Source organism: Sminthopsis crassicaudata, chromosome 3 (genome assembly GCF_048593235.1).
Source record: "Sminthopsis crassicaudata isolate SCR6 chromosome 3, ASM4859323v1, whole genome shotgun sequence".
NCBI lineage: Eukaryota > Metazoa > Chordata > Mammalia > Dasyuromorphia > Dasyuridae > Sminthopsis > Sminthopsis crassicaudata.
This window is the reverse complement of record NC_133619.1, coordinates 393,594,543-393,615,074: the sequence shown is the minus strand read 5'-3', so window position 1 is coordinate 393,615,074 and position 20,532 is coordinate 393,594,543. Positions and strand designations below refer to the sequence as shown.

General features: G+C 40.4%; 1 protein-coding gene across 1 annotated transcript in view; it reads left to right on the top strand.

Moving 5' to 3' along the window:
• LOC141562174 (uncharacterized) overlaps nucleotides 1–20,532 on the top strand; it is a 74,969-nt gene that overhangs the window by 40,012 nt on the left and 14,425 nt on the right. The window contains exon 3 of the mRNA XM_074302185.1: nucleotides 3,320–3,463. Within this exon, the coding sequence (XP_074158286.1) occupies nucleotides 3,320–3,378 (59 nt within the window). The 3' untranslated portion in view covers nucleotides 3,379–3,463. The remainder of the gene's footprint in view (nucleotides 1–3,319; nucleotides 3,464–20,532) is intronic.

Here is a 20,532-nt window from a genome sequence, read left to right as displayed (position 1 = left end):
TACATATATATATATATATATATATATATATATATATATATATACATATACATATATGTATCTATCTATACACATATAGATAGATAGATATATGTATGGATGGACATATATCCATATGGATATTTGTAATCATAAACAAATGTACAGATATCCATTCCTATTTGTCTTCTCTTTGTGTGAATGTGGATGTCATCATTCTCCTTGGGTTCAAGGTTTTCTGTGTTTTTCTAAATGTACCAACTTATCATGTTTGATTTAAGAATGATACTCTGACCTTATACTGTTTAATTATTTTGAATAGTGTAAAAGGAATATCAATATGGCTGATATAATAATGTAGTTTCTCTATTTTTTCTTTTTTGAAACATTCACTTTGTGTTATATCAATGATTATTATTCTAATTTTTTTTTGTTTCTTTGATTTTTCCCCCCTTGAAAAATGCTACTCCAAATCCTTATGTTTGTGGGTATCTCTTATTTCCTATCCCTATGGACACTGCTAGTTTATCTTGCTAACTTCCTTCTCCATGCCCACCTCCTTCAAAAGGATGTCTTCTGTCATCACCCTTTATCTCCTTCTTTATCCCATTTCTATTAAGCTACACACCATATCCCATTTCCTCTACACATCCTTCCATCTACCAAATTAACCTGATCCCTCACCGTCTTATTTCTTAAATTCTGAAAATTTTTATTGTCTCCTAGACGTATATGTATTATTTCCTCTTGTATTCATTCCCAGTGTGAATAGGATTTCAGACTTGCCAGCTCTCTTCCCCCATATCTAATTCCACTATGGCAATTCTTCCTCTTGCAACACATCATATTATATATTTACTATTTTAACGTTTACCTTTATGGTTTTGCTTTGTAGAGTCATATCATTTCACCTCTACCCCATGAATTACCCAATTACCAACAATTATTTTAATCCTGAGGCTTAAATTTGTATAACACTTAGGCAGTAAGCAGTTTATCCTTATTGAATCCCTTGAAATATTTTCTATTTCTCTAATATTTTGTGTATATCAAAATATCTGCTAAGTTCAGCTTTCTCTTGTTTTCAACAGAAACCTAAATGTCTGGAAGATTGCTGAATGCCTTTCTTTTTTCTTTTTTCATTAATTTTGCTTGCCACAATATTTTTGCTTAGTGTTTTGGATTTTTTGATAAATAGTGTTCTAAGACCTTACATCTTTTATTATAGTTCTTTTCTTACAATATAGCTTATGTTTTGTTCCTTTTTTTCATTCTTTATCTTTTTTTTTATTACTCCTTTGTCTCTTGTGACTTTTGTGGCTTCCCCCTGCCTAATTTCAATTTTCAAAGAGTCATTTTCTTAATACTGTGCATCTCCTTTTCAAGTTGTTTGAATTTTCTTTGTTAAACTTGTTTTCTTTGGATTCTTTTTTCTATTATATATGTCTATATTAGTTTTTCTTCCATTTTTGTTATTTGATTTTTTAAAGGCTTTTTTGAGAAGTTCTATGAATTCTTCATGGGTATGTGAGCATTTCACATTGCAAAAGGAAGGCAGAGCCTCTTTATTCAACTTAAGCATGCTTTTCTGAAGAAAAACTTGGATCTTCCCTATGTAGACAATCCTTTCTATGGTTGGTTTTTTTCTCCTTAGTTTAGTTTTTTTTTTTTCTTTTTTCTTTTAAAATAAGTGGTTGGTAGCATAAGAGGTTGGTAAGGGATGTCCTCTGGCCTCAAGTTCTGGTTCATTTGTCTCCTCTATCCTGAAACATTAAACTAAGATCTCTCCTCTCTTCTAACTGCCTGCAGCCTTCTTATTCCAGTGTTTCTGCACTCATTAACTTGGTCGCAGTTCCTTTTCTCCCATGGTCATGTGTATGCACTACCAGTAGGCCTAGTGTTGCTTATCAGCAGAGGTTTTCTGTATCTTTTCCACACAGTATACAAAGTGAAATTTCTTGAGTTTGGGGCTGAGACTTTATCCAAACCCAACTAATCACAAGGCTAGCTCTTCACTATTTTAAGTTGAACTAACCTTGAAAGTATTTACAGTTTTAAAGAAGGCAAATTCTCTTCCTAGCTTCTTCAGATCTTTTCCTATTGTCCCACGATTACCTTCATTCATCTCCCACTTCTATTGGTTTTTCATTGGTCTAAATAAGCCAGAAGTGCAGATTTTTGTCTTATTTATAAAGAAAATAGAAAGAGCCTGGAATTTTCTGTGCTGTCCACAATTTCCCAACATCCTTCTTCCCTGAGCACCTTTTTTTTTTCCTTCATAACTTTTGATTAATTTTTTAAAATAGATTTTGCACTACAGGTTTTGGTGATCCTGCTCCCACATCAGATGTCTCCTATTTGTTTTGCTATTCTACCTGAGTCTTCTTCAGGATCTATATAAAGAGCATGCCCTACTCAGCATGAATGGCTGTATGCTCCAAGGCTTTTCTTCTTTTCACTTTGCTGTCCATACTATCTTGCTTTGTGATTTTGTTTTTATTTATTTTTGTTTTCTTTCGTTTTTGATCAGGAAATTGAGGTTAAATGACTTGCTCAGGAGCACACAGCTAGTAAGTAATAAATTGCTCAGGCAGGATTTGAACTCAGGTACTCCTGACTCCAGGGCTGGTACCTACCAGGCCATCTAGCTGCCCTTGCTTTGTAAACTCGTAATCATGTCAGCTCCCATGAGTTTAATGAATCTTCACTCCATGTAGAGAATCTATTTTCAAACATTCTCATTTATACCTCATCTCTTAACCCCTTTTCTCTCCCCATTTAGTCAATACATTGTGCAGTTCCTTCATCACTTGAACCCTGGTTGGTTTCAAGGGTTCGCCTTTCCTAAAGTCTTTATCCAGTCCACTCAGTTCCACCCTCACTGCCATACTGTTCTTTTTAAAACACAGGTCTGACCATAGTGTGGATGCAATCCTTAAAATCAGGAACCTCCTTAATAAAGTGTATGATAGTGTTTGGGATTTTGATAATCCCTCATCCTTTGTCTCTTTCTAGACTTTCTCCTTAACCCCTACTTACTGACTTCCAAGTCCAAAGACCCAGGGGCTTTTTCCTCTTCCTCAAACACCACCCTCCTTAGCAACAAAATGATGTATGCTTTCCTTTAACTGATGATAATCTTGCTGTACTTTGAAAACATGTATATACATACATATACATATATATATATATATATATATGTATGTATGTATATGTATATACATACTCTATGGGTCAGTGAAATAAACCAGAGGTATTCACTGACAATTCACTGACATACTGTTGCTTCTTGTCTCCTTGTGCCATCCTCTCACATGATTAGATCTATTTTGCTGGTCAGAATTAGGTCCCAGAAGCTTGGAACAAGTGGCACCCAAAGCGCCGAGCACAAAGCAGTGATACTCAAGGGTCATGAGTGTGGGGATCCTGCAGGAAAAGTCCCTTCAGAAACCCTGCAGATGGGGAAGGACATGGGGAAGACCTGGTAAGGATGTTTTGATTACTTTAATTTTTGACTGAGTAATTGAAAATGGGCCAATTTGACATGAAATGGCCAAGGCGGGAGACTTATGAAAAATGCTTAGTAAAATTGATAAAGAAACAAGGGCTTGCAATAACCAGATAACAATTTTTTAAATTTTTATTTATACTTTTTTGACATTATATATGGATGAGTAATTTTTAACATTATCCCTTGTATTCATTTTTCCAAATTATCCCCTCCCTCCCTCTACTCCCTCTTCTTGATGACAGGCAATCCCATACATTTTACATCTGTTACAATATAACCTAGATACAATATATGTGTGAAAGTCCCATTTTCTTGTTGCACATTAAGTATTAGATTCCGAAGGTATAAGTAACCTGGGTAGATAGACAGTAGTGCTAACAATTTACATTCACTTCCCAGTGTTCCTTCTCTGGGTGCAGTTGTTTCGGTCCATCATTGATCAACTGGAAGTGAGTTGGATCTTCTTTATGTTGAAGATATCCACTTCCATCAGAATACATCTTCATACAACATTGAAGTGTACAGTGATCTTCTGGTTCTATTCAATTCACTCAGCATCAGTTGATGTAAGTCTCTCCAAGCCTCTCTGTATTCCTCCTGCTGGTCATTTCTTACAGAGCAATAATATTCCATAACCTTCATATACCAGAATTTACCCAACCATTCTCCAACTGATGGGCATCCATTCATCTTCCAGTTTCTAGCCACTACTAAAAGAGCTGCCACAAACATTTTGGCACATACTGGTCCCTTTCCCCTCCTCGGTGTTTCTTTGGGATATAAGCCCAATAGCAGCAATGCTGGGTCAAAGGATATGCAAAGTTTGACAACTTTTTGGGCATAGTTCCCAATTGCTCTCCAGAATGGCTGGATTCTTTCACAACACCACCAAGAATGCATCAGTGTCCCAGTTTTCCCACATCCCCTCCAACATTCATCATTCTTTGTTCCTGTCATCTTAGCCAATCTGACAGGTGTGTAGTGGTATCTCAGAGTTGTCTTAATTTGCATTTCTCTGATAAGTAGTGATTTGGAACACTCTTTCATATGAGTGGATATAGTTTCAATTTCATCTTCTGAGAATTGTCTGTTCATATCCTTTGACCATTTATCAATTGGAGAATGGTTTCATTTCTTATAAATTAGGGTCAGTTCTCTATATATTTTATCCAGATTCTCCTGGAATGCGTCCAATGATGGGGAACTTAGAAAAATAATATATTAACAATTTAGAAAAAAAAAAGAAAAGAATGTTCCTGGTGAGCAGTATACTGGCAACTAAAAGTTGAAAAGGATGCCAAGACAAATCAGAGGGAAACATTTTAATTCATGAAGAATATTCCCATTAAATTGGAAGCTTCCAGAGGAAAGGGCTTTCTTTAGCTTCTTTATGTATCTCCAACACTCCAATCAATATCTGGCACACAATGGGAGCTTAATAAATGTTGATTTCTGTCTCTTCACCTAGACTCCAAGCTACTTAGAGTGACTTTCTCCTTCAACCTTCCAGAGGACTTCATTATGCTCCTTTATAATACACTTTTGATGTCAGATTATGCATAACATATGCTCCTTTTTTCATATACTTATCATGTCAGATTATAATTATCTGTGTCTAGCTTATCCCTTTCATGAATAGAGGGGCCATGTATTATATAACTTTTCATCTACCTTGTAAGATGTTCACCAGCTTTAGAGCTGAGCCCAACTTGAGATAATATAGAGAACAATCACTTCTTTTAAAGAGAAGGAAAATGAGGCTCAAAGTGTTTAAACCACTTGTCTAATGTAATATAGGGATTGAGAGGCAGCTAGATGGCACAGTAGAGTGCTGAGTTTAGAGTCAAGAAGACAACTTCAAATTGAACCTCAAACACTTAGTTATTGTGTATCCTGGACAAGTCACTTAACAATTGTCTGTCTCAATTTCTTCATCTGGAACATGGGTATTATAAGAATACCTACCTCCTGTAGCTGCTGTCAGGATAAAATAATATTTTAAAGTACTTTGAAAACCTTAAACTGCTATAAATACTAGTGATAATTGAGTAAATAGGGCAGAATTTGAATGCAAGTACTTATGCTCACCCAGTTTCAGAAAAGGAAGAGGCCCAAGAATTCTGTGACATCATTTAAAAAACAAGGGGACTCTTGAGAAGTTTCAGGGAATTGTCTGAGGTCAAACAGATAAGGAGCAGGTTAGATTTGAACCCAGATGTTTGTGACTGCAAATTTGACACACTAACCACTAATCCACATTGCCTTTTCCTTCAAAAAAAGGGAGTGCTAAGTACATCCAAGGAATATAAAAATGCTTGTTGAGTGGACTCGGCCTTCTGGGGTTTTTTGACTGTTCTGCCCTTTGGCCCCATTCCCCAAGGGAAGCAGAGTTCTTTAAATATATCTTTGAGTGGTTCACTAAGTTCCAGGAGTTGCCTCCAATAAATAATGGATTCAGAAAAGGGTTAACCTGTAGGTGCCCATCATTGGTTAAAATGCATGCTGAGCTTGGATGCCACCAACAGGTGGAGGCTAAGGGGGATCGTTTTTCAGAGAAACTTTGATCACCTCAGAGAAAGCATCTCATGACCCCTCAGGCAGCTGGCCACAAGTGGGCAAATGGTTCTAAGTCAGGCCTCTGCTTGCAACTGAAGAAAGACTAGCCAGGAAACATGAGAAGTACTGAGGCTTTGGGTTTGTATGAGGCTTTTTTGAGAAGCACATTCAGTCCATCTTCTTTGCTCCTAACAGTGATGGCTGGAGGACTCAGAGGGATGGAAGGCATTTATTTGTTCCATCTGACAGGGAAGGAAAATCAGTCTCTGAGAGGAGAGGTGATAGATCCAAGTCCATCTCTCATAACAATTCAGGTGTCTAGCTTTCCTTATCCAAGGAATATTCACAGATAGAAACAAGTGAAAAACAAGAATCTGTCATAGCATACAGCTGTTCTCTGCCTGGCCCTGAGGAAGGTGTATTGGAGAATCACATAATTCAAGCAGGAATGGCCAAAGAGAGTAAAACAAGGAGAGGATGTAGAGACCTCAATAGATGGTCCATTGAAGGAGGTAGATACCAGAGGATAGTACCAGATGACCTGAATTCAAATCCTGATTCTGCTCCTAAGTGCCTAAGTGGACACGAGGGTAAAATGAGGGGCTTTGTCACAAAAGACCTTCTAACTCCAAAAGCTAGGAATACAAGCAGCACTGATTAGGCACCTACTGTTTTCAGAACTGGCAAGTAAGTGGCAGATAGTGCATGGGGCATGGGGCATGACCTTAGATACTTATTAACTGTATAAACCGAGATAAGGCGTTTACCCCTGTTTGCCTCAGTTTCCTCATCTGCAAAGTGAGACAATGAAACGGCAAAGCACTCTAGTGTCTTTGCCAAGAAAACTCCAAATGGGGTCTTTCAAAGGATCACTCATGACTCAACAACTAAACAAAGTGTATGGAACCCTGGTTGGAGGCTCAACGAACTCTTCAGTTGAGATAAGATGGGTCCCTTCCCTCATGAGTTTTGGAATTCCTCATGGCATTTGGAATAAGACTTGAACTATGATAATTGTGATGTAAACAATTGTGATATACTCTGACTTCAAAAGATCTAAGAACTTATCTCACCAATGCATTGAACAACCTCAGTGCCAGAAGATGACTGAGGAAATATGTTTCTGCCCTCTTGACAGAGGTACAAAAGGAAGTACATGGTTTCAGACACGGCCAATGTATGGATTTATTTTGTTTGACAATATCCACTTGTTTTGAAGGAAGAGTTTTTTAGAGGGAGGGAGACAGACTTGGAAGAAGAATAGTGAAATTGATGCCAAGAAAAGAAAAGAATGTCAATGAAGTGATTAGCAAAAATACAAAGAAGATATTAAAAATTTCAGAGGGCAACACAGATTGTAGAGCAAGTTTTGGAACTAAAATGCTAAATATATACTTTTAGAAAACCCATTTTGTCTATAATGACATACAAAGATTCATATTCAAAAACAAAATATAATTTTCAAAATGGTGCTTCAAAACAAAATAAGATTAACCATGGGTGGGAAAAAGCCACAATAGCAGTTCTTTTTTTTTTTCTTTTGTATATGGAGATGTCTATATTTGTTAGTGTTTTTCAAGTTCAGAATAATACACAAATTGCCAATAAACTCCCTCCCCAAAAGAGAAAAAAAAAAAGAAGGAAAGAATCACTCTTAGTAAAGATCTTCAAACAAAAGCTAGATGACGAGGAAGGTTGTAGAGGTGAGCCTTTTTTGTAGATATGGATTGGATTACTTAACTGGCCACTCATCTTGAGTGGCCAACTACAGATTCTTCTGACCTGACTGCACATTCTCGTGTTCAATTAGGATCAGATCCCTAGAGCTATTAGAGATTTTAGAGACCTTCTAGATCAGCCCCTTCTTTGTAGAGATGAACAAAGTGAGAGTGAGAGGAAATGACTTGTCTGTGGTCATATGGGCAGTATGTGTCAGAGGGGGCCTTAGGTCACTTCTACATCACAGTCCAGAGCCAGGAATTTTCCCACTGTACAGAAGAATTCCTTTATTCTGTACCATCCCCCAATTTCAATCATAAGTTGTAGAATCCTGGAAGAATAAAACTTCCACTCTTCCCATATGTGCTGGTTCAGAGCGGTGTATCAAGTATGAAAAAAAATCAATAGGTTAAGCCTTGGGAGACATTGGCTCAAGTGAACTCTCAGCCACTGGTCATGTGGTTCATCCACTCACTGGTTCTCAGTTCCTTCATCTCTAAAATCATGCCATGTCAAGTCTACTTAACCACTGGATAATCTCCATGCTCCATGATATTCTGATTTTCATAAATTTTTCTCTTCTTCCCAAAGTACTTTACAGAACTTATTTTTTGCCTACATTTATTTTAGTTATCAATTAATGAGAATGTATTTTCTTCTCACCTTCACTCATCAATGAGAAACAGAACAATTGCAATAAACATATGTAGTCAAGAAAAAGCAAAAACAAAGTGTCACTTGGGCCATGTCCCAAAATGCATTTGTCATTCTGAACTCTGAGTCTAGCACTGTCAAGCAGATAATATGCTTAATTATTAATTATCTGCAGGTGAGGTTGGTCCATTGCATTGATGAGAATTCTTTCAAAGTGGTTTGACAAGAGTAACTTACTGAGAGGAACGGAGTCCCTGAGTGCTTTTGGAGGCCATCAAATCAGTACTTCCCTGAAATATCAATTTCAGGTGAACATGGTCATTCAGACTCCACTCTGCACCTCTAGACATAGGGAGCTCACTTTCTTTTTTTTTTTTTTTTTTTTTTTTTCTTTTTTCTTTTTTTTTTTTTTTAAAGATGTGTGGCAACATTTATTTCTTTGCTTTTCTATTATGAGACTGCCAAAGAGTATCAAAACTGAAAATGGACTTGCATATACTTTTTTTAATTCATTTTTCCAAATTATCCCCTCCCTCCCTCTACTCCCTCCCCCTGATGGCAGGTAATCCCATACATTTTACATGTGTTACAATATAACCTAGATACAATATATGTGTGTAAATAACTTTTTTTGTTGCACATTAATTATTAGCTTGCGAAGGTATAAGTAACCTGGGTAGATAGACAGTAGTGCTAACAATTCACATTCGCTTCCCAGTGCTCCTTCTCTGGGTATAGTTATTTCTGTCCATCATTGATCAACTGGAAGTGAGTTGGATCTTCTTTATGTTGAAGATTTCCACTTCCATCAGAATACATCCTCTTACAATATTGTTGATGAAGTGCATAGTGATCTTCTGGTTCTTCCCATTTCACTCAGCAACAGTTGATTTAAGTCTCTCTAAGCCTCTCTGTATTCCTCCTGCTGGTCATTTCTTACAGAGCAATAATATTCCATAACCTTCATATACCATAATTTACCCAACCATTCTCCAATTGATGGACATCCATTCAACTTCCAGTTTCTAGCTACTACAAAAAGAGCTGCCACAAACATTTTGGCACATACAGCTCTCTTTCCGCTCTTTAGTATCTCTTTGGGATATAATCCCAATAACAGCAATGCTGGGTCAAAGGGAATGCACAGTTTGACAACTTTTTGGGCATAGTTCCAAATTGCTCTCCAGAATGGCTGGATTCTTTCACAACTCCACCAACAATGTATTAGTGTCCCAGGTTTCCCACATCCCCTCCAACATTCATCATTATTTGTTCTTGTCATCTTAGCCAATCTGACAGGTGTGTAGTGGCATATCAGAGTTGTCTTAATTTGCATTTCTCTGAGCAGTAGTGATTTGGAACACTCTTTCATATGAGTGGAATTTGTTTTAATTTTATCACCTGAGAATTGTCTGTTCATATCCTTTGACCATTTATCAATTGGAGAATGGTTTGGTTTCCTATAAATCAAGGTCAGTTCTCTATATATTTTGGAAATGAGACCTTTGTCAGAGCCTTTCCTTTTAAAAATATTTTCCCAATTTGTTAATTCCCTTCTAATCTTGTTTGCATTAGTATTGTTTGTACAGAAACTTTTTAGTTTGATGTAATCAAAATCTTCTATTTTGTGATCAATAATGATCTCTAATTCTCCTCTGGTCATAAATTCCTTCCTCCTCCACAGGTCTGAGAGGTAGACTATTCTCTGTTCCTCTAATCTTTTTATTATCTCATTCTTTATGCCTAAATCATGGACCCATTTTCATCTTATCTTGGTATATGGTGTTAAGTGTGGATCCATATCTAATTTCTGCCATTCTAATTTCCAGTTTTCCCAACAGTTTCTTCCGAATAATGAATTTTTGTCCCAAATGTTGGTATCTTTGGGTTTGTCAAAGATTAGATTGCTATAGATGTACCCTTTTTGTCCTTTGTATCTAATCTGTTCCACTGATCTACCGGTCTATTTCTTAGCCAATACCAAATGGTTTTGGTGACTGCTGCTATATAATATAGCTTTAGATCAGGTACACGTAGACCACCTTCCTCTGATTTTTTTTTCATTAGTTCCCTTGCAATTCTCGACCTTTTATTCTTCCATATGAATTTTGTTGTTATTTTTTCTAGGTCATTAAAATAGTTTCTTGGGAGTCTGATTGGTATAGCACTAAATAAATAGATTAGTTTGGGGAGTATTGTCTTCTTTATTATATTCGCTCGGCCTATCCAAGAGCACTAAATATCTTTCCAATTATTTAAATCTGACTTTATTTTTTGTGGCAAGTGTTTTGTAATTTTTCTCATATAATTCCTGACTATTCTTTGGTAGATGGATTCCCAAATATTTTATACTCTCAACATTTGTTTGCAATGGAATTTCTCTTTGTATCTCTTGCTGTTGCATTTTGTTGGGGATATATAAGAATGCTGAGGATTTATGTGGATTTATTTTGTATCCTGCCACTTTGCTAAAATTCTGAATTATTTCTAATAGCTTTTTAGCAGAGTCTTTGGGGTTCTCTAAGTATACCATCATGTCATCTGCAAAGAGTGATAGTTTGATTTCCTCATTTCCTACTCTAATTCCTTGAATCTCTTTCTCAGCTGTTATTGCCGAGGCTAGCGTTTCTAGTACTATATCGAATAGTAATGGTGATAATGGGCAACCTTTTTCACTCCTGATCTTACTGGGAAAGGTTGCAGTTTATTTCTATTGCATATTATGCTTAGTGAAGGTCTTAAAAATATGAGGAGCTCACTTTCTTACCTTACAGGGTGAGCCTCTGCCATTTTGGTCAGTGGTCTGGTTTGTCAGGGTTCTAACAACAAATACTATAGCCAGGAGATTTTGTCTAGTGTGATCAGAACATGGTGCTGGTGTTACAATCAATGACACAACTCCTGCCAGGAGTTGGGAAACCTGAGATCCAATTGGGATTGAGCATCAATGTGTGTAGCTACAGGTGTGTTCTGGTAAATGTTTAACTACCATCCCCTCAAAAATACAAAAATATACACGACATGCTTTGAAATTTAATTTTCTGCAACACTTTCTTAAGCCTAAACAGTGAACAAAAAGTAAATCAAGCTCTGATTTAAAATTTACCAATATCCCAAATGTAAAAAGTTACACTGGGGCTGGCCCTCCAGAGCTGGTACAAGCTAACTGCAGCACACCCTAGTTACCATGGACATAATTACTTTGGCTCCCTGAGTGTGTTTCTTCACATGTCAAATGGGTGTGGTTGAACACCTGCTTTAACTGGACACAAGCCTGATCACCCCCTCACCCAGCTTCTGACAGCTGAGGGAACTGAGGCCCAAGAGAGGAGGGGACAGGACCACAGTTAGAAAAGAAAGCTAGGTCAGGACCCTTTACCTCTTAAATCTAGAGACTGATCTCCTTTTTCAGTCATTTTCCAGTCACTTCTGACCCTTTGTGAGCTGTTCTTGCCAGATGTTGGAGTGGTTTATATTCCCTTTTCTAGAATATTTGACAGATAAGAAAACTGAGGGAAACAGGGTGAAATGGCTTGCTCCATGTCTCACAGCGAATAAATATCTGAGACTGGATTTGAACATAGGAGAAGGAGTCCTCCTGACTCCAGAATACTCTATGTAGTGCACTACGTGGATGTCCAGTTACTGATGTAATCACTTCCAAATACCATCTGCTCCATGTATGTATGCATGGGAGTAACAGCTTTCTCCCCTTGGAACTCACCCAATACCGTGTTTTCAGTTCTCTAATATTGAGCACAAGATTATATCACAATTGTTTACATCACAGTTATCATAGTTCAAGTCTTATTCCAAATGCCATGAGGAATTCCAAAACTCATGAGGGAAGGGACCCATCTTATCTCAACTTAGAGTTCGCTGAGCCTCCAACCAGAGTTCCATACACTTTGTTGTTTAGTTGATGAGTCATGACTGATCCTTTGAAAGACCCCATTTGGAGTTTTCTTGGCAAAGACACTAGAGTGCTTTGCCATTGATTTGTCTCACTTTGTAGATGAGGAAACTGAGGCAAACAGGGATAAGTGTCATATCTAGGTTAATACAGTTAATAAGTATCTAAGGTCATGCCCCATGCCCCATGCACTATCTGCCACTTACTTGCCAGTTCTGAAAACAGTAGGTGCCTAATCAATGCTGCTTGTATTCCTAGCTTTTGGAGTTGGAAGGTCTTTTGAGACAAAGCCCCTCATTTTACCCTCGTGTCCACTTAGGCACTTAGGAGCATTGTCAGGATTTGAATTCAGGTCATCTGATACTATCCTCTGGTATCTACCTCCTTCAATGGACCATCTATTGAGGTCTCTACATCCTCTCCTTGTTTTACTCTCTTTGGCCATTCCTGCTTGAATTATGTCATTCTCCAATACATCTTCCTCAGGGCCAGGCAGAGAACAGCTGTATGCTATGACAGATTCTTGTTTTTCACTTGTTTCTGTCTGTGAATATTCCTTGGATAAGGAAACCTAGACACCTGAATTGTAATTAGAGCTGGACTTGGATCTATCACCTCTCCTCTCAGAGGCTGATTTTCCTTCCCTGTCAGATGGAACAAATAAATGCCTTCCATCCCTCTGAGTCCTCCAGCCATCACTGTTAGGAGCACAGAAGATGGACTGAATGTGCTTCTCAAAAAATCCTCATACACACCCAAAGTCTCAGTACTTCTCATGTTTCCTGGCTAGTCTTTCTTCAGTTGCAAGCAGAGGCCTGACTTAGCACCATTTGCCCACTTGTGGCCAGCTGCCTGAGGGGTCATGAGATGCTTTCTCTGAGGTGATCAAGGTTTCTCTGAAAAACGATCCCCCTTAGCCTCCACCTGTTGGTGGCATCCAAGCACAGCATGCATTTTAGCCCATGATGGGCACTTACAGACTAACCCTTTTCCGAACCCATTATTTATTTGAGGCAACTCCTGGAACTTAGTGAACCACTCAAAGATATATTTAAAGAACTCTGCTTCCCTTGGGGAATGGGGCAGAAGGGCAGAACAGTCAAAAAACCCCAGAAGGCCGAGTCCACTCAACAAGCATTTTTATATTCCTTGGATGTACTTAGCACTCCCTTTTTTTGAAGGAAAAGGCAATGTGGATTAATGGGTAGTGTGTTAAATTTGCAGTCACAAACATCTGGGTTCAAATCTAACCTGCTCCTTATCTGTTTGACCTCAGACAATTCCCTGAAACTTCTCAAGAGTCCCCTTGTTTTTTAAATGATGTGACAGGATTCTTGGGCCTCTTCCTTTTCTGAAACTGGGTGAGCATAAGTACTTGCATTCAAATTCTGCCCTATTTACTCAATTATCACTAGTATTTATAGCAGTTTAAGGTTTTCAAAGTACTTTACAAATATTCTCTTATTTTATCCTGCAGCAGCTACAGGAGGTAGGTATTCTTATAATACCCATGTTCCAGATGAAGAAATTGAGACAGACAATTGTTAAGTGACTTGTCCAGGATACACAATAACTAAGTGTTTGAGGTTCAATTTGAAGTTGTCTTCTTGACTCTAAACTCAGCACTCTACTGTGCCATCTAGCTGCCTCTCAATCCCTATATTACATTAGACAAGTGGTTTAAACACTTTGAGCCTCATTTTCCTTCTCTTTAAAAGAAGTGATTGTTCTCTATATTATCTCAAGTTGGGCTCAGCTCTAAAGCTGGTGAACATCTTACAAGGTAGATGAAAAGTTATATAATATATGGCCCCTCTATTCATGAAAGGGATAAGCTAGACACAGATAATTATAATCTGACATGATAAGTATCAAAACGGAGCATAATGAAGTCCTCTGGAAGGTTGAAGGAGAAAGTCACTTTAAGTAGCTTGGAGTCTAGGTGAAGAGACAGAAATCAACATTTATTAAGCACCTATTGTGTGCCAGATATTGATTGGAGTGTTGGAGATACAAAAAGAAGCTAAAGAAACCCCTTTCCTGTGGAAGCTTACAATTTATTGGGAATATCCTTCATGAATTAAAATGTTTCCCTCTTATTTGTCTTGGCATCCTTTTCAACTTTTAGTTGCCAGTATACTGCTCAGCAGCAACATCCTTTTCTTTTTTTTTTTTTCTAAATAATTGATATATTATTTTTCTGAGTTCTCCATCATTGGGGTCATTCAAACAGCATCTGGATAAGGCCTGGTCCATTTAGGCTCCGAGGAAGCTCCTCAAGGAAGTTTCTTGGTGAGGACCCAGTCTCCTGGTCCAAGGGTCGAGTCTGCCAGAGGATCAGGGGGCTCATGTTTGGCTGCTGCGCCATGCAAATTCTTCACAGCACTCTGGAATTCCAACAGGGCCTGTAAAGACTTAACCAAGATTTATTAGTGAAGTCAAGGGGAATTTGCTGCACTATTCTGGGCACAACGGCCAGGGATGCACCAAAAGGGACTTCAGAGAGAGAGAGAGAGAGAGAGAGAGAGAGAGAGAGAGAGAGAGAGAGAGAGAGTGTGTGTGTGTGTGTGTGTGTGTGTGTGTGTGTGTGTGTGTGTGTAGATGAATTAGCTGAGCATCCGCCCCCAAGCAGGGCAAAGGGAAGGAGGCTCACCAAGACTTACTGGTTTCAAGTTTAAGTTTAGCAGCTTATATGTGCCTTTAAAGACCTATTCATCCTTTCTACCTGCCCTGAACTCTGGAGTCAGTACACACAGTGTAGTTTCCATTGAACTCCCAGGAATTTGGATAGAGCTTGGACTGTCTGAGAAACAAAAGCAGGCCCCTTATCAGATCCAATGAAGGAAGGCATCCTGAATCTAAAGCTACAATTGTCACTGACTCGGATTTTGTAGGGAATGGCTCTTTTCACCCAGTGAAGGTATCCAGAAACACCAAGAGGTATCCATATCCCCCCAAAACCCTGTCTCCATTTGGGTGAAGTCCACTTCCTAGTGTTATCCATGCTGGCTGCCTCTAGGCCCATTTGCAGGGACTGGCTTCTGAGGGGCTGGGTTAACTTTGCCCATTCCAGTCACCTCCTTGCCCCTGATTCTGTGACTTGCTTCATTGCAGGACTGTAGAAATGGCACAGGAGTTCATAGAGTCAGGCGCTGCCCAGGTGTGTGAGGCTATGCATACTTGTTATGAAGGGCAAAATTGCCATTCTTGGGAGTATTCCTTGGCCTTGAGGAGTTCTCCAGCCATCTTGTCCTTCATTCCGTCCGCATTTTTCTTGATATACCGGCTGTGGGGTTTATGTCCCTTCAGGCCCATGTAAGTTGTGACACGATCCCTGTATGGGGGTCGGTCCAGGTAAAGGCAAAGAGGGGCTGACTTACGGGCGCCAGGGGCATAGAGAAGAAAGCATCTTTCAGATCCAAAACAGTATACCACCCATGGCCAGGGTCAAGGAAAGAAAGAAACTTGTAAGGATTCAGAACCATAGGGAGCACTGTCTCCACCTGAGAATTGACCTCCCAAAAGTCTTGCACTGGTTGTAGATCCCCGGACCCAGGCTTGCACACAGGCATCAGTGGGGAGTTCCAGGGACTCCAGCACGGCCGGAGGACCCCAGCCTCAAGGAGTCCATCAATGTGAAGCTTGAGGCCCAGCAAGGTGGGTTGCCCTAGGGGGTACTGATTAACTCAAACTGCAGTCACAGTAGCCAGGAGCTGCATGACTACTGGGGCTGATGAGACACAAAAGCAAAAGAATTGGTCTCAGCCCATTCCCCAGGGACAGCCTATTGAAGCTCAATAAGGAGTGAAGAGCAATCTACTGACCGGTTTCTGGACTTAGTGAGTGTAAGCATGTGGGATTCCTCAGCTAAAGGACATGTCACCATTAACTGCAGAAGGCCCAGGGCGACTGAAGGAAAGGGTCCTTCAAAGGAGATAGTGCCTTGTGGCTTGTATAGAAAGTCTCACCCGAGGAGGGCATGGGGACAGTCTGGGACCACGGGGAGAAGAATGCGTTACTGGTTCGAGATAGTTAATGGTTCGAGAAGGTGTGAGCGGGGCTGTCTGGGACGCTTCTGTAGCCCCCTGAACTTGGATAGAGTGGGAACTTAGACGGCCATAAGACTGTTGAAGTACTGAGGCAGCCGCCCCCAGAGTTGAAAAAAAGGAAACAGGAAGACCCCCAACATCTGAGGTTACCCTCAGCTCCTGGGGGTATAGAGGGATCATTATGGAGTCGGGCCCCCCCCTACTGGGGAGTCAGAGAAACTAATTGTTCTCTGGGCTATTGGCTCGGGCACTCATTTTTCCAGTGTCCTGAATGTTGGCAATATGCACACTGATCAGGAGACAGGGGTGGTCTGGTTGAACACCCCCGCTTCTGTGTGGATCAGGGGACCCCATATCTACGGGGTCCCCTGGGGTTAGGGGTCTGAGCTTGAGTTTCTGCTAACTTGGCAACTACCACCTTGGCAACTGTCTTGGTCTGTTTAACGGTGCCATCCTCCCTATTGTCATAGACCCTCTTGGACACCTCTGAGAGTTCAGTTAGCCTCTTTCTCTCGAATCCATCACATTTCTGGATCTTCTTGCAAATAGCAGAGGCTGAATTGGACACAAAATCAATAACTATTGCCTGCCAGTCTTTAGGGTCCTCTGGGTCGATGGGTGTGTAGGCTCCCTAGGCTTCCATAAGACGCTCTAGATACTTGGCAGGGACTTGTTTTTTCCACGTCTGATTTCAGTGAATTTTCACATATTCCTCGGTTTCCTAACTGCCTCCCACAAACCCCCCTAACAGAAACTGGTGATACCTGTCAAGAGCCTCCTTACCTTGATGAATATTGGGGTCCCAATCAGGAGGGGACTCGGTTAGGACACGCAAGCGACTCTCTGTGTCTGTTGTGGGGTTTCCATCTGGACCAAGGACTCTTTTACGGGCCTCCCCTAGAATCCTCTCCCTTTCTTCAGTGGTGAAGAGGACATGCAGGAGCTGTTGACAGTCCCACCCACCCACCCACCCACTTAGGTTGGTGGATGTAGAAAACGGTCACTAACAGGGAAAAAAGGGACTGTGGTTTTTCGGGAAAAAGGAGGCTTCTGCTGTTTCCAATTGTACAGCTCACTAGTAGCAAAAGGGACCTATACCATAAAGGGGCCATTTTGTGCCTCAGTAGTTAGGATCTGCCTCAGGGGGAAAAGAGTGGTGGGGAAAGCGTGCAAAGGTTGCACAAAGGGGTGGCTAGCAGAGGTGAGTCTGCTTCATCCATTATTGCATACACAGAACCTCCCCTAGTGTGAGGTGGCCATGGTGCAGAAAACAGAGAAAAAAAAAAGAAATGACAGCTGGTGCCTAAGGAGGAGGGGCATGTCAGGACTCTGGGGGAGGGGCAGAGGGGTTAGGAGCAGGAGGAGGCAGGGCCAAGGAAAGGGGGTCCATTGGGCCTGGAGGGGAGAGTAATAGAGGGTGGGGAGATTTCTTGGACACCTGAAAGGCAAGGCTAGCATTTTTCTGACCACCTCCACAGTGCTAGGGCAGCTCAGAACCTGTATCTGAATTTTGCCAGGAGGTTTAAACTTCAGCCAATTCAATATGTATGGAATTTGGTCAGGATGTCCTGGTTCCCCAAAAATTATCTGCTTAACCCTCAGCCAGATCATGGGGTCAAAGGTTCCCTCAGGGGGCCAATCTACTGCAAAAGTGGGCCATTGTAGGCAGCAAAGCATCTGTAGTTGGCCAGAGTTAACCTTTTCAACCATATCCCTGGGCTATGGCACAAAATTGTTTAAAATCTGAAAGGACGCCTTGTAGGGGAGGGTCTGGGTATCCCCAGGGTCTGGGAGGCACCCTGGCCCATGGAAGCAGAGAGGATTAGGGAATAACACAACCCAATGAGTCAGACACATAACACAGGAGAGACAACCGGCCACCAGAAAGAAACAATTGGGACCGTCACCCGGTGCCCCTTGTAGGTTGTCAGCAAGGGTGTTTGGAAACTTTGACAATCCCCTGATCTCTCAGGGAAAGATCTTTTGGCCAGTTTGTCTTAAGACTTTAAGAGAGTTCTTCAACCAGCAGACAAACAATCACACAGGACACACAGGGCACAGAACAACACTGAAAGATTCACACAGAACACAGAGAACACAGACCACAATCAACAGAACACTCAGACAAATCACACCTGCACAGAACACAGAACACATAGTACGAGAAAAAGAAAAAAAGGTCCCAAAAAGCTGCTGATAATCAGATCAGACCAGATGTGTCTTAGACACTCAGGATCTTCCCACAGAGTCCTGGGTTGGGGGGTCAACAAGGGCTCAGATGTTGCGTCCACCTTAGCCACTTGTTACAGATGTAACAGATGGTCTGGGGAGTACCAGCCAGATGGCTACAAGATAGTCAGGCAGCTGTGGGGACCCTTCAGGATGCTATTGACCACATTAGAATTTGGACTTTTGTACAATCGACCTACACCGTTTCAAACTCTCCAGGGGCCGGGGAACATCAATCCCTGTGGCCACCCCCTCGGAGGTGAGCAGTGTCAGTGGATCCCACAGAAGGTGAGCCAAAGGCTATCCCGGTGGAAGCTCCAAATGAAATGGATGGACATGAGATAGACAGCTCAGAGCAGATTGTTTAATTTAAAGCATCATTGCCTGGCTGGCCAGAGACTAACCCACTGGACAGGCTAGTAGAGATCAGCCCTGAAGCTTTAGCGAGGTACACTTTCAAGGGTATTTGCCACATCCTGGTACAGCCCTTGTGGTTACAAATTTTGGGAATCACTGACAGTTTCTCGTTTACAATGGGGAAATGTCTGGATGTGAGTGAACACACAACAGAACCTGTCCACATGTTTTGCAATATTGTCCTGACTCTGTTAGGCACACACTTCTTGGAAAATCTGGGAATTCTGCGGCTTCTCGGAAAATCTAGGGTCTCATGAACCGGGGGATGAGGCCCAGTCTGAACTTAACATTTCCCTGAATTTAGTTTAAGCAACATTTTCCTATAAGCCTGAGGCCTCTTTACCCAGGGTAACGGGGCTAGTCTTTTGTCCATTTCAGAAGTATTTCTACTACTCCCTCATCATTAACTGATCTGGCCAAGGCCTCTTTAAGGCATCTGAGAACATCAGAGAATAATTCTGTTGTGTGATGCTTTGAAGGAAACCACTAGATTGTTCTGGGAATTTCCATCCAAGTGTTTATGTTGCAAGAAGTTACCTACTGATAAACCTCAATAGGATTGTCTATCTGCTCAATGCCATAATAACATTATATAGGAAAAATATGTGGGGAGGGAAGACAGAAGGCCCTGCTTAGCATAATATTCAGTCAGCTTCTCCCTATCACCTTCCATTTTTTAGGATCTAAAGTCCCTTCTTTTGGGAGCCATGGTGAAAGTTTTTTCCCACTATATCTAGGAATTGTTTAATTTGTTACCTGGTTATTGCAAGCCCTTGTTTCTTTATCAATTTTACTAAGCATTTTTCATAAGTCTCCCGCCTTTGCCATTTCATGTCAATTTAGCCCATTTTCAATTACCCAGTCAAAAATTAAAGTAATCAAAATTTCCTTACCAGGTCTTCCCCATGTCCTTCCCCATCTAGAGGGTTTCTGAAAGGACTGTTCCTGCAGGATTCCCACACTCATGACCCTTGAGTATCATTCCTTTGTTCTCGGCTCATTGGGTGTCACTTGTTCCAAACTTCTAGGATCTAATTCAGACCAGCAAAATAGACGACATCATGTGAGAGGATGGCACAAGGAGACAAGAAGCAACAGTATGGCAGTGAATTGTCAGTGAATACCTCTGGTTTATTGGTTTATTTCACTGACCCATAGAGTGTATACATATATATATATATATATATATATATATATATATATATATATATATATATATATATATATATATATATATATATATATATGTATACACATGTTTTCAAAGTACAGCAAGATTATCATCAGTTAAAGGAAAACATACATCATTTTGTTGCTAAGGAGGGTGGTGTTTGAGGAAGAGGAAAAAGCTCCTGGGTCTTTGGACTTGGAAGACAGTAAGTAGGTGTTAAGGAGAAAGTCTAGAAAGAGACAAAGGATGAGGGATTATCAAAATCCCAAACACTATTATACACTTTATTAAGGAGGTTCCTGATTTTAAGGATTGCATCCACACTATGGTCAGA